At 36.4% G+C, this 14803-nt stretch overlaps 1 protein-coding gene across 5 annotated transcripts in view; it reads left to right on the forward strand.

The window, feature by feature from the left end:
* Positions 1 to 571: 571 nt before the first annotated feature.
* The window catches only part of gnb1l (guanine nucleotide binding protein (G protein), beta polypeptide 1-like), a 115499-nt gene continuing 101267 nt past the window's right edge, over positions 572 to 14803 (forward strand). For all 5 annotated transcript variants that reach the window (XM_016497945.1, XM_016497947.1, XM_016497946.1 and 2 more), the window contains exons 1-4: positions 572 to 643; positions 11756 to 11908; positions 12005 to 12133; positions 13268 to 13430. In XM_016497945.1, coding sequence (XP_016353431.1) covers positions 11799 to 11908; positions 12005 to 12133; positions 13268 to 13430 — 402 coding nt within the window. In that variant the 5' untranslated portion in view covers positions 572 to 643; positions 11756 to 11798. The remainder of the gene's footprint in view (positions 644 to 11755; positions 11909 to 12004; positions 12134 to 13267; positions 13431 to 14803) is intronic.

Here is a 14803-nt window from a genome sequence, read left to right on the forward strand (position 1 = left end):
ATCACACCAGCAGCCAGGCACCCCGCTCTACACACTGATGATGCTGGCGTTTTCAGAAATATTATCTTTTCTGTTGTGTTTTGTTCTATTATAGTGATCTACTTTTGAGCTTAATAAAGCCTTTTCCTATTGAGCCTTATGTTTTCGTGTGTCCCTCCTTTTGTTGCTTCCCTTCGAGCCAGGTGTTGTAACAATTTATTATGAACTTCCAATCATAGCCACAATTTTCCTTGGATGATTCAGCAATAAAATAAATAAAATATAAAATAAAATAAAGTAAAAAATAAAAAGTACCAGAAATAGTAACAGACAAAAAAAAATCATTCTCTTTAAATAATAATTAAAAAAAATAACATTAATTTATGAATGTATGAATATGCAATCAACAACTTGTTTAAATAAAGTAAAAAATAAAAAGTACCAGAAATAGTAACAGACAAAAAAAAATCATTCTCTTTAAATAATAATTAAAAAAAAAAACATTAATTTATGAATGTATGAATATGCAATCAACAACTTGTTTTTAAAAATTCAGGCAGTGCTGAAGACAGCTCTCCTCCACTGCGGGGCTTATCAGTTTCCCCGTCGCACGTTCTGATTTCATCCGTCGCACGCGGGATTCCGCATTTCATACTTCATACAGGTACCGCGGTTACATTCCTATAGTGAGCGGATTGCGCAAGTTTTTTTTTTATATATATAGTTTTGCTGACGATTCCACTCCAAATAGTGGCGTATGGTTCTATGTTGTTGTGTCGGGGCTATTTTGGGGGTTCTTCGTGCTTTAGTTGCTCGTGTTTATGCGCTAATGTGTGCAGTGAGAGCGGGTTTGTGCCTGTAATGAAGCTGTAGGTGCTTTATCAGCTGTCAGCACTGAATGTATCACTCATCGTGCTGTCAGCCGCATCAGCGACCTGTTTTGTCTGGACTGCAGTGTTCGGACAGTTACAAGCTATAATCCGTACTGAATCTACATTAATATGGGATTACTATTGATGTCTGATTAGTGGTAAATGAGTCAAACTCTGTATTTGTGCATAATGTGGCCCCCTAAAGTAACGCTTATTGTCTGACAGTCATTTAAATATCAAACCAAGATTTTATTTATTTAACATACGTCTTTGAATATCTGTATGTGGAACATGCCTATAGCTGATATGATAAATACACCCCTAGTTACTCTGCCAGGAAATCTGTGTGAGCTTGATGGTAACTGGCTAAACGGCACCTTAATGTCTAAAGAGGTGGTTCTTGAACTTTTCAGTCTAGGTACCACCTTCAGTCCAATCAGATCATCTAAGTAGTCACTGACTCACCAATGTTTTTTTTTTTTTTTTTTCAGCACTGGGCAAAAAGAAATCTGTTTGAGTGCAATGTTAAGGATAAGCAAGCAACATATTGTGATTATCAATATTCCCACAGTTCAAATAAGTCAAGAACGAGCCTCATCAGTTGCTTGACTGGACCTTTGCTGATTTGTAGCAGGCATCAGAAATGAAACATTGAAAAATAGGCTAACAGTTAGAATAAAATGAGTGCTTTTTATTATTTTGTTTTTGTCGATTTCCATTTCATGATACATACATACATACATAGATAATACAGTTAAAAAGTTTGGGGTCAGCAAGAATTACATTTTTTTTTTTTTTTAATTAAGTAATTAATACTTTTATTCATCAAGGATGTGATAAAAGTGACAGAGTAAAGACATAATGTTCTAAAATATTTCCATTTTAAATAAATGCTGTTCTTTTGCACTTTGTTCCTCAATGAATCCACTGTTTCCACAAAAATATTAAGCAGCACAACTGTTTTCAATAAGAAACGTTTCTTGAGCATCAAATCGGTGTATTAGGATCATTTCTGAAGGATCATGTGACACCTTGAAGACCGGAGAAATTCATTCAAATAGAAAGGCATGTAAAATTGTAATAATATTTTAAACATATAACTGTTTTTCCTGTATTTTTAAGCAAATAAATGCAGCCTTGGATAGCAAAAGAGACTTCTTTCAGAAACATTTAAGAAAATCTTACTGACCCCAAAATTTTGAATTGTACTGTTTGAGAACCACTGCTTTAGACCAAATATCTGAGCTTTAGTGACAACCAAGCAAATATTTAGTCACTAACATGCTTATTTTTGCTCCTTTCAACCAGTCCATCAGACATTGTTATTCTGTCCAATGCCAAACCACACACACAGTATTATGGGATATCATAGTCAGTGAAGTATATGTATGGAATTGACCAGAGAACGGCATCTTAGTAGACAAGATGTGATGCATATGTTGGATTCATGTTGTTAGTTGTGAGAAAAAATAAATAAATAAAACTGGGTGCAACTTTAGTGTTGGGGGTCAAATTGAATCTTGTTGGTTTCTGTGCAATTTGCCAAAAATCATTAGTCCTTAATTTTGAGTAAACATTGAATTTCTTGTGCTATTAAAATTTTAGTGTTTGACAAGCTACAATAACCTTTTTTTTTCTTCTTCTTTTTTTTAAATCTGACTAAATCTGAAGTGTTGATTTTTGGCAAATTGCATGGAAAGCAATGAGGCGGTCAGTATGACAGAAAGTTGTAACAAAATTTGTACATCCTTTCCAAAACGCATCAGTGTCGAAACTTTGCATGCACATTCATGACTCTAAATGAGAAATACTCAAAAAAAATTCAAGAAGAAATAAATAGTTTAACCAGTGTGTCAATCAGTTTGAAAATGGAATGAGACCTCAACCCAACAGGAGGGTGTGACTTAAGCGAGTGCACATGAACCTGTCTGCATCAGTCCAGTAAACCCGAATCCCTCAATACATCATTGCAAGGAAGCAGGTGATAATGTCCACAGATAAACACGTGTTACCTGCAGGTCTCTTTGGTAATCAGCACTAAAGCCCCTTAAGTCCGGGTGCAATGACAAAGTGGCCACCGTCACTTCCCTCACACGCATATGCATTCAGCCCTTATCTCTGTCAGCCTCAGTGTGGCATTCACGCCATGGACAGGAACAATGGGGCCTGTCGCTCACCTCCGTCAGCCTGAGTGACAGTGGGTGTGGATGCACTTGTGTCTGACTTCAGCTCTCTATCTTCCACAGAGCTGTTTTTCCAGTCCATATACTCCCCCCTTCCCTCCGTTTTCCTTTGCCGACGCATGGCAGCACAATAAAGGGCGTGTGTACCCCGCATTTCCTCCTCTGTTTGTTTAACTGAGCTTTAGAATGGACCTGCAGGTCTGTTCGCCACTTTTGTTTCCTCCACAGGAGAATTTGCCTTTTTTTGGCACACGGGGTCAAAACTGGGGATAGAAACGCTGACTAATGATTATGCGAGCATTGGGCTCGGTGAGGTGGAAATGTCAATGAAGTAACAGAAAGAGAGTGAGAGGAGGGAAACCGAGATAAGAATAAAGAAAAGAGTGAGTAATATCCGAGGTATGATATCATTCAAACCGGGACACTGTACCAGCGCACAGCCTTCAAAGTCATTCTACTCCCTTTATGTTCTTTTAAGTATGATTCATTGATGTTTTATCATGAAAACATTTGGATTATATTCAGACATTCGAAAATATTCCCAAACTAGTTTTTTAAATTGTGACTGGTCTTGTCTATGTAGAACTCGCCATCACGATTGTAGAATGTTGTTGGTGGTTGCTAAGGTGTTTTTGAGCGGTTGTGAGCACGTTGCTATGTGTCGCTAAGCTTGCTTTCTGGCTGGAACTCAAATATCCTTCTTAAGAACGAATGCTACATTTTTGCTAAAATCTCAGTGCCACATGATCTTCTGTTATAGTATTCTCACATAGCAAACTGTGGTAGTAGCATATAGCATATTTTATGATCAGAACTTATATTATAATATAATATATAATATTTTTAACAGTAAGCATAACATTTTAGCATAATAAAACAATATGACACATCCTCTTAAGATTTAATTTTGTGCTTAAAGGGATACTCCACCCCAAAATGAAAATTGTGTCATTAATCACTTACCCCCATCGTTCCAAACCCGTAAAAGCTTCGTTCGTCTTCGGAACACAATTTAAGATATTTTGGATGAAAACCGGAGGCTTGTGACTGTCACATTGACTGCCAAGTAAATTACACTGTCAAAGTCCAGAAAAGTGAAAAGCATCGTCAGAATAGTCCATCTGCCATCAGTGGTTCAATCTTCATTTTATGAAGCGACGAGAATACTTTTGTACGTGAAGAAAACAAAAATAATGACTTTATTCAACAATTTGTCTCCTCTGTGTCTCTCCGCATCACCGTAGTGCCATTTTGGAGAATATCCACTGAACGCAAGCAGCGTACGCTCTCCTGTGTCAGCCGCGCCACACGGATGCGCTGTTTTCATTCAAATCAAAGCGTAAATACACGTAGAAAACATCAGTGTGGCGCGGCTGACACAGGAGAGCGTACGATGCTTGCGTTCATCCAACCTCCCGGTTTTCATCCAAAATATCTTAAATTGTGTTCCGAAGATGAACGAAGCTTTTATGGGTTTGGAACGACATGGGGGTAAGTGATTAATGACACAATTTTCATTTTGGGGTGGAGTAACCCTTTAATTTTCTCACAATTTCTATACACTGCACTGCACCGGATGTTGTCCAATCGTGCATATAGAGTGCATTATAAAAAGTTTGTAAGAATGTTCCTGAATGCAGTTCTTAAAAGTTTCATTTTTTATTATTATTATTTTATAATAAGAATGAGAAGCATTGACGTTGACTGGTTGAATACTAGTGTAAAGTACAAATTTTTTTCTGAATGTGGCCCCTGGTTATAAGCGTGCTCATATTGTATGTGCTAAATTCTGCCAAAAATTGTCAGAATTGTCCCAATTTGATTCTGTCCCTATTTTTGTTTTTGTAGAGTTATGAATTTAGAAAAAGTCATGGCACGCATGATCATGACCGATCATTCTTTACTTTATTGATCAGTGGTGTCACTTCAGAGAACTTGTGCACATCCGTAATAAATTAATTAAACATCTTGCCTATTGGGGATTTAAGACAAAGTGGAGATTATTTTAAGAGTTTTAAAAAAAAATTTCACAATGATTTTTAAGTAGACATTCTTTCAGGAATTCAAAGTTTTGTCTTTAGAACATTCCTAATAAATGTTTTTGGGAATACAAAATATTCTTAAGTTAAAGTTAAGAATTTTGTGAATCTGGACTCTCCTTCATTATGGGATCAAAAATCATAAGTCTGATTAGACAGGTAATAGCACATCTCTTTTTGACCTTTTATGTTTTATGTACAGGGGATGATAACGCTAGTATTGAACTTGCATCTCCTGCACATAGTAATAAGCCACCTTTTATTTCTAAGACTTTTTTCAATTTCCCATAATGCTTTGTCACAGCAGTGCTTTAAACATGGCATCCACCTGCTCTGCGAAGGCAGCGGTAATCACATTCCCACAATCTCCAGGATCTTAGTTGGGCTTATTTATGAATGGCAGCGTATGACAGTGGTTTGGGCAGAGGTGTGTGGCTGCCCATCACTAGCTCCACTGATTCTACAGCGCTGGGGGGAAAGGAATGCGGACCGGCTGTCCTCTATCTTTGAAGCCCACGTTAAAATGACTCCCCCTCCTCCGGTATAAGTCGCAGCGCAGGGGCCACAGATAGAGCCTGTGTTTGATCTGAAGGTCGCCAGCCCTTCGCCCGTGTTGAGAGATACCTGGCTGACGTGGCTGCTTCTTATTTAATAACATGAAGGGGAAGCGAACTCTCTCTCATAATTAGGCCTAATTACCAAGCAGGTGTTGACAGATGGCCCACGAAGAGACAAACTGCCTTTATCCAGAGTCTTAGAGTCAGATTACTGGAGCTGTCTTATCTGTTACACCAAGAGAGCTGAAAAACGCTCTCTCTTTCTCTTCATCCTCCCATCAGAAACAGGCATTCTCATTTCATACCTGCCTTTGCCTGTACATTTAATTACAGATCCTAATTCAGCACAATATTGACAACATCGTTTTGGGCCATAATAATTGCGTTTCCGAGGCTGCATTTGCATTTTGATAAAAAATGCAGTAAAAGTAGGGCTGTCAAAATGACTGAAAAACTAAATTCGAATTTTCCACTTAAATATTATCATAATTCGAATTATATTCGAAGTTAAAAGGCATAATTTCAGTTAGGGGAAAAAAAAGCTTTTGGCTTCTCTCCTGAGGCCACAAGAGGGCGCATCGAGCAAAATATTATGCACGTTTCTTTTTTACATGGCTTTCTAAACATGCCGCTCACTTGTGCGAGACGCGTGTGCAACGCTGATAGATGCCCCGCTAGAAAATGTGATAAATATGCATTCTGTGTGAACGGCTTGGTTTCAGTTTCGCCGTAAACAACATATTCGCCACACTGATGCTCTCGTTTTCCGCTATATATTGAATGAACAACGTAGCAGCGCCGCATCTACTGGGTTCAACTGGATAGGCTAACAAAAGCATTAAAATGCAATGACACTTACATTGTCGTCGCATTTCGTGCGCCACTGATAAGGCTACATGACGGCTGACACAGATCTAAAATTCGAATGCAACGTTTTTGCATTCGAATGTGGATTTTTTTTTTTTTATTCGACAAATATTCGAAATTCGATTTTTTTTTTTGACAGCCCTAAAAAAATGGCAATATAGTGAAATATTATTACAATTTAAAATAACATTTTTCTAGTTTAATATACTGTAAAATTTATTCAATTCCGGTGACAGCAAAGCTTTTTTCAGTGTCATTACTCCAGTCTTCAATGTCACATGATCCTTCAGAAATCATTCTAATATGCTGATTGATGGGTGCTCAAGAAACAGTTCTTATTATCAGTGTTGAAAACAAATTGCACTTTTTAATATTTTGTGGAAACTGTGACCTGTTTTTTTTTTTTAAAGATTCTTTAAATAGAAAGAACATAATTTATTTAAAATATAAATATTTTTGTAAAATTAATTTTTTATCATTTTATTGTTAATTTCTTTCAAAAAAATATTTAGTATAATATTATAGTGTAAATATTTTTTATATTTATTATTTTTGTGAAAAAATAAGACCGTAAAAATGTGGCATTAGATTAATTCACACTCATTTCTTTCTATTCGACTAGAATCTAAACTAAGCTAAACTAAACGAGATAAGGATATAATTGTACAAAGTGTTGTACAAATCCAATGTGGATGAGAAGCATGTATTCATGAAACAGATCATATATCAACATTTTGAATAACTGCACACTAGAATTGCAGTATTGTAACTCAGATATCTGCATTATATTCCTGGTGATTTCTGCCTCTTGTACCAATAGTGCTGTGATTATTTTATCTGATAAAAATTTGATTAAAATTGTGATGCATTGAAATGTGATTTGGATAGCCTTACTTTGACACGGTACCATGATATTCACACTTTAATTTGATTAAAGAAATCAGAAATTTGGTTATAGTTTGCTTTGATTCAGTTACATGATGTTTTTTTCCGTGCTTTTTTCAAGGTATACTCTTTATTCCCAATGCATTCTTTCAAGTCCTGTATCTGCCATTGCTACATCAGTAGTGCCAGCAGTAGATTAGGAATCTGGATATAGTGAATTTTTACCAGCAGTGGGTTGTAAATTATTTTATAAGATATCAATGTTTAATACACTCAGTATTGTTACAGTAAATAAGTTCAATTCTGTAACTGATGCATTGATTTTTCATTGTCAGATTGATGTGTCATAATGCATTGATACTGGCTTGCTTTTTTTGCTTGGAATAATTTGAAGGTTTTCTGTTGTCTCAGTCTTTTTCCATAGTCAAGTTGTATTCCATTGTGGATAAACAAGAGGCCCTCAAAGTTGTGACTCATGAAAAGACTGTATTCCGTCAGAGCTTATGACTGAAGTTCAGTGACTGGTCTGTGCAAATGTCTTGAGTGTTCCTGAAACTTAAGTGTAAGTGTTGTGAAGCAGTGAAACTCAACTATGGTAAAAGAAGCCCCTGCATTAGTGCTGGTAGTTGGTTGGGGATTTTAAGGGCTGAATCTGAGATCTAAAGAGTGTGTTTGTTGATGGATGATGTAATGCCAATTAATATAACAGATACAGTCCACAAATGTAACTGAACTTTCACAACAGCACAAGAACTTTTCGTTGTTTGTATGACTCTACTTGTTTATTTGCCATCTAGATTTCCAGTTGTTTTTTGAAGCATTTTAACTGGAGTAGTTTTTCTTGACAGCAAAAAATAAACAAACTATTGTCTCTGAAATGTCAGTTAGGCCTAGTTGATGTTAAAATGAAATGTTGTAGAAAAGCTAAATCACACTCTCACTCTTATGTAATTTTTTACTTAAAGGGGTATTTCACCGAAAGATAAAATTTCTGTCATAATTTATTCACCCTTATGTCATTCCAAATCTGTGTGAATTTCTTTCTTCAGTAGAACGCAAAGAACTTCTACAATGAAAATCAATGGGTCAAATGTTGTTTGCATCAGATTTAGTTTTAAAAGTCTATCATATAGATGTTTGGAATGATATAAGGGTGAGTAAATGATGGCAATCTTCATTTTTGGTAGACATATCACCTCAAATATACATTGCACATTTAATAATGTCATTAAATGAACTGCACTGTGACCCATATCATATTACGTGTCTCTCCTGGGGCTCATTTCAATAAGGAGGTTCAACCAACTCTGAGTTAAAACTTGAACTCTGAGTTGACTTACTCTGAGATGGGAAACTCTGAGTTTTCGGTTTCAGAACAGTTGAACTGAGTTAGTTCAATCAACTCTGAGTAGGTTGACTCTGAGTTTAGCGCGTGTACAACGACTATGAAAAGCCATGATCAATGGAGCTCCGATATTACGATGCACCATGGCAACAGCACCCGACAAAAAGACGTTGCATACTTCAGAGTCAATACAAGTTTAATTCTTATCACTGTTATAATATCACAGGTGAAAACTGGCAGAATGGTAGGTTATTGTTTTGAACTGATAGGTTATTCATTTTCATGGTATCCCACGGGCAAAAAATAATAATGATAATAATTTAAGTGCATTTTTCTTTTTACAAATGATCTGCCAATAGGGTAAGAAAAATACAGCAGCGACTATTTTACACTTAGTGGAATTAGCATACGTTCTTAGCGATAGATCCTATTTACAGTAGGCTAAGTGCAAATAGCGATATAGGCTATTCTATTTACCATGTAAAAGTAGCAGTTCTTTGCAATAAGTGTAAATGATAATTAGATGCTATTTATACTTTATTCTGGTGGATACATACTATTTGCACCTCAGTACTGTTGTACATTAAAAGGATGCAATAACAGTGTAAATTATTATATTTATTAAAATTATAAATACTTTTATCATTATTAAACACTCATTAGGCACTTCCACTTTTAGAACATTTTCTTCATTTTTATTGAAAATAAATTCTAATGTGATATGTGATGGGAAAAGTGAGAAGAACGAGCTCGGCAAAAGCTGGACTCGAACCCGGTCAATCGCGTCACAAGCTAGTTTTACTGCCTACACCACTGAAGCCATTATTCACGTGCGTCGTATTTAACCTTGTGTGACATTGGAGGGTAGAGCTACTGTAAATTTGCACTTAGTAATAGACACTCCGAATAATCTTGTTTTCTATTTGCATTAAGATCATTTTTGTTACCACACTGGCAGATAATTTTACTTAAGTAAAATGCACTTAATTAGATCCCCCCCCCAGGAAACAAGATTAAATATCTTATAGGCTATCATTTTCTTATATAGAAAATCCATCTTGATTTAAGAATTTTTTTAGATATTTGTACTTGAAATAAGAAAAAAAATACTTGGTAAGAAAAGCATTTTTGCAGCGTGCATGAATGAATGAAGTATTTAAACATCGCTTGCGCTTTAAAAAGAGGGCGGTGACAGAAAGAAACTCTGGGTTTACCGAAGAAAACCTGCTCCTGACCAGGTTAGGTTCACAGAGCTAGTTACCATGCTAACTGACTCTGAGTACAAGTTATCTCTCTTTCAGAAACGGGCTTGACTTACCCTGCTTTCTCGGGTTTGACATACCTCCCATTCTGAAACGGAAAACCCAGAGTTTCCCTCATTTCAGGGTTAACATACTCTTGGCTTGACTCTTTGGCCTAGTTCCTCAGCCTGTTTTTCTACTCCATCCCTATCTTAGTATCTTTATTTCTCTTCATCTCATGACTGACAGCACCATATTGGCAGAGGTATGTTTTGATGCATTGTGTTTGCACAACGAGAATGTGTGTGTTTCCAGACTCGTGTGTCAAGCAGCCCTGGTGCAGCGAACTTCACAGTGCGGGCATGTTAATCCTTTTTAAAGCTTTGAAAACCTCACTGTTACACAGACAATTGTCCGGTAGTGCATTCCTCCGCCTTTGCTAAAAAATTAAAATGTTTATATAAAACAACAAGTAGGCCATTCCTAAGCACACTAGAAAGGTAAATAGCATCAGTTTGAGATATAATTCAGCTGGACAGACAGTTGCCCAAACCAGAGGTTTAATTTCAGCCCCTATATGTGCAGTAGACGGGGTCTGGCTCCTATACAGGCCTGATGGCGACTGATAGTCACGGGTTCTAATCCCACTGCCTCCCTTCCAGCTCTCCTGTAAGAAACTAGAGGGGCATTTAGTGACTGTCCCCTTTGTAAGGGGTTCATATGGGGGCTCGACTCTTAATTAGGAAGGTAGGGCAGTGAAGAATCTCCGCTTGACAGATTAACATGCACAATTTAACCACTAACCTTCCGAAATGAGCTTCCCCAAAATACCTGTGGGTCCAGTTTCAGCGCGAGGGCAGAGGTGACCAGAGATGACACTGAGCAGAAGGGTCTTCATTAACCGGGCGGCTTCATATCTAAAATCAGCAATATCAGTCGCCACTCAAAGGAGAAAAATGGCTCTGTTTGTGGCTATGTATTTATTTTGGTTTAATTGACTTAATTTTGTTTCATTTTAATTGGTGTCATTTTTGCTTCCCTTTTAAATGGGTAAATAATTAATATGGTTAGTTATGAAACTTCTTCTCAGTGTCAAGCATCATAAGCATTTCTAAGAAGAGTTGAAACTGACTTCCATGTCTTACAGGTTCAAAACCACATCAATGTGTCAAGTTTTTAATGTTTTCTTTTATGAAGACATAAACAGATTTAGCTTTTCGCGACCGTTTGAAAGGGATTTGTTGCTCACGTCTAATCGTCTAATTTCCGTCTGGATTTTTGTGGTCTGTTGCATCTCCACTGTGGCCCTCAGAGCCATTTGCGCTCGTGTGTGCTTTGAAACCCTTTTTTTGTTAGCTGTTGATGAAAATAAAAATTAAAAACGACAGATTCCAGTCTGTTTACAGTAATTAAGTTGTCTCGCTCGTGATTTATGACATATTGAGAGAGGTTTTACAAAGGAGAAGGAAGACAAGGAAAAAAATAACATGATCACATCTTCCTTTTGCCCAAAGGCTTTTAGTTTTTACAGTGTTAACTAAGACATATCATATATATATATATATATATATATATATATATGCAGTGGGTACGGAAAGTATTCAGACCCCCTTCAATTTTTCACTCTTTGTTATATTGCAGCCATTTGCTAAAATCATTTAAGTTAACCCACTGTATATATATACGTATGACCAAGTGATTTTAACCAGGAAATTGATTTTTTACACAATATATCAATGACCATGTCAGTACTGGCACCGTTTTATTTATTCATTTATTTTTCCTAGGATACAGATCATTGTTGATGTTAACTGAGCAGTTGCTACAGTGATGTCCCGTCCTCCTCCAGAACCACTGTACATCCTGAGGGGTTCAGGGGCCACAGTGAACAGCCTGCACTTCTGCTGTGGTGGGGATGGACCACCATTTCTCTACTCTGGGTTGGTGCAAACTTATTAAATGAACCTTCAGCCTTTTGATTGCTTTAATACTGTCTTGTTGTGTACGATAATAATCTTGATGTTTGTGTGATTTAGGTCAGGTAAAGGTGCAATCCATATGTGGAACCTGACCACCAGGAGAGCAGAGCGCATTCTAGAGAGCCATGCTGGGAACTCTGTTATCTGGCTCCACACTTTCAAAGACAGCAGAAGCAGATTTGTCAGGTAGAGGAGGGGGGGGGGTACTTTGTATGTCACCCCTTAGTCTGTCAAGCTAGTCTGACATGGGGCCCTACACTGTTAAAAAAAAATGTACTGGTAATTTTCTGGAATATTATCCAGTAATTTTATGGATATTTCCGATAACCCTAAGACCCAATGCAAAATATAAAAATATAGGCAAAAAACCTGTAAAAAACAAATACAGAAAATTCCTTCATATTAATACAATACATTGCACCCTACTTTTACAGATTTGTATTTTTTTTTTACAGTGTAAGAAATCTGTTTAATTTTTTCCCCAATTCGGTTTTATTTTTCCCCAAAAATTTTCCCTATGAATTTTTCTGGATTAACACAGTGGTTTTCTGTGGTAATGATTAAATGAAATTTGAATAATCAAAAAAGCATTTCTAATTAATTGAAATGCAATGTGGCAAAAAATATGGTTTTAATTCCAAATTCTGTGTTTTCTGTTTTCATTTTTCTGGATTTATAATTCATAATCAAACATATGAAGACTTAAGATGCCGAAACCTATAAGTCCATTTGAGATTTTTCTGAGAATTTTTTTTTTCTTTTAAATTAGCATTTTTATCAGGCTCCTATGTTTAGTAATTTCACTTTAAAATGTTATTAGTCAGTTGTTGTATTTTCAAAAATGTCCAATGATATTTTCATAGGAACCTGATTAAAAAAGCTCATTTGAAAGAAAAATCTCAGACTTTTTGCATCTAAAGTCTTCATATATACACCAGTCCGTGTCGCAATTTGATTAAGTGTACAGCCCTGCTTTTGATTTATTCATCCAAAAACTGGCAAGTTCTGTGACGTTCCACGTTTTGTTGTAATTTCCGTTTTTATGAGTGGATTCCGTGATTGCGTCTGTGCTTTCTGCATCATGAAAATCATAGGGCCCCGTGATCATGCGGGAGAGACCCGAACTGTGACCTCAATCTCAAATCTGGACTGCAGATCTTATTCCCCATCTCTTTTCCCATTGGTTCTACTGTCTTGGTCTAAAACCTCATCTGGCCAAACTGGTTCAGTTCATTTGTGATACTTATTAACTTATGATAGCTATGGTGGGCTTGTGTTTTTGTTCTGTTGTGCATGTGTTTATGTGTCTGTGGCTGTCAGTCAGGGCCGGGACTTGCGGGTGTGTGTGTGGGATCTGTCTGAAGACCGCAGGACAGTGACGGACTCTCTCCTCACGGGCAGTGTGGGGTTCTGTCAGTGCTCTCTGCTGGAGACCCGACCTGGAGCCGCTCTACTGGCCCACCCCACAGAAAACATGGAGGAGGTGAGTGACTGCTTCATCACACACATCCCAGGACAGTTCATAACAACACTGCAGTTCCCATTCTGAGGATTAAGTTGTTTAAGATGCTGATGTCAGTATTTAGAATTTAAGATGACCAATGAAATGATGCTGTAAATTAACGTGTTTGGTCTTTTGGCTAAAAAAAAAAAAAATAGACCCTTGGGTCTTTAACCAGTCAGAATCATTCTTTACCTGTCAATCATTTTGCATGTTCAAGTTTACATAGTTGTATTTAGAGAGTGGGATTTTGCAAAGGCATTCTATTGTAACTGAAATTGCTTATACTACCATTAGTTTTGTTTTGTAATTAATTCAGCAAGAAGTGTTTCTTGAGCATCAAATCTGCATATTAGAATGATTTCTGAAGGATCATTTGACACTGAAGACTGGAGTAATAGCAACAGAAAATGTTGCTTTACAATCACAGGAATAAATTACATTTTAAAATGTATTAAACTATAAAACAATTATTGTAAATTGTAATAATATTTCATAGTATTACTGTTGTTACTGTATTTTTTATATATTTATGCAAATAAATGCAGACTTGGTGATGAGAGACTTCTTTCAAAAACAGAAAAAAAATCAAATAAATTAGTGTATGTTTAAGGTAATTAACCAAGCAGTCTCCTGAATTTCAAAAAATAGCTAAGTATTGACAGATTAATCGGCATTGCAGGTATATCGAACCAGCACTAGTTGGAATCAGTTTGTATCAGTCATGTTGATTTGAGTAGCGGTCATTTTAGGTGAGATTCATTGAGACTGTACTGTATGTGTGATTTTGTGCGGTCGAGCAGGCAACAGAGAGCAGAGAGTGAGAGTTCTGCTCTGTCCTGGCTTTTATTGCATCCAGATTCATGTTTCACCATCCAATCTGCCAGTTCTTCACTTGAAAGAGCCTGAGCTGTCACTCGATCTACATTTACCATGCTTCAGCTACCCGCAGCCCTGCAGCCAGACCAAACACAGAGCTTCAATATTGCTGTTATCCTCATCCTTTTTCCTACAACACCACACATGCATCTCCCTTCCTCTTCATTTCATCACTCCATGCGTCCTGCCACTGTTATTGATGCAAAACTGGACTTGAATCAGCTGACGTGATTGGAAGTGCAACCCTTTTTTCCCCCCATTTGAGAAATATGAATAGTTGATATATTTGAAATAGATCAAATATATATATATATATTTTTTTTATTATATTTTATGATTTTAAGATTATGTAATCAATAAATTTGAAGAGAGAGAGTAATGTATATAAATATATAGTTATTTTAAAATTCTTAATAAATAAAAAATTAAATAAAATCATAAAATAGAAAATTATTTTAATATAAATGTTATTTTTA

The sequence above is a fragment of the Sinocyclocheilus anshuiensis genome, unplaced genomic scaffold (assembly GCF_001515605.1).
Source record: "Sinocyclocheilus anshuiensis isolate Anshui unplaced genomic scaffold, SAMN03320099.WGS_v1.1 scaffold1276, whole genome shotgun sequence".
In the NCBI taxonomy this organism is placed as follows: Eukaryota; Metazoa; Chordata; class Actinopteri; order Cypriniformes; family Cyprinidae; genus Sinocyclocheilus; species Sinocyclocheilus anshuiensis.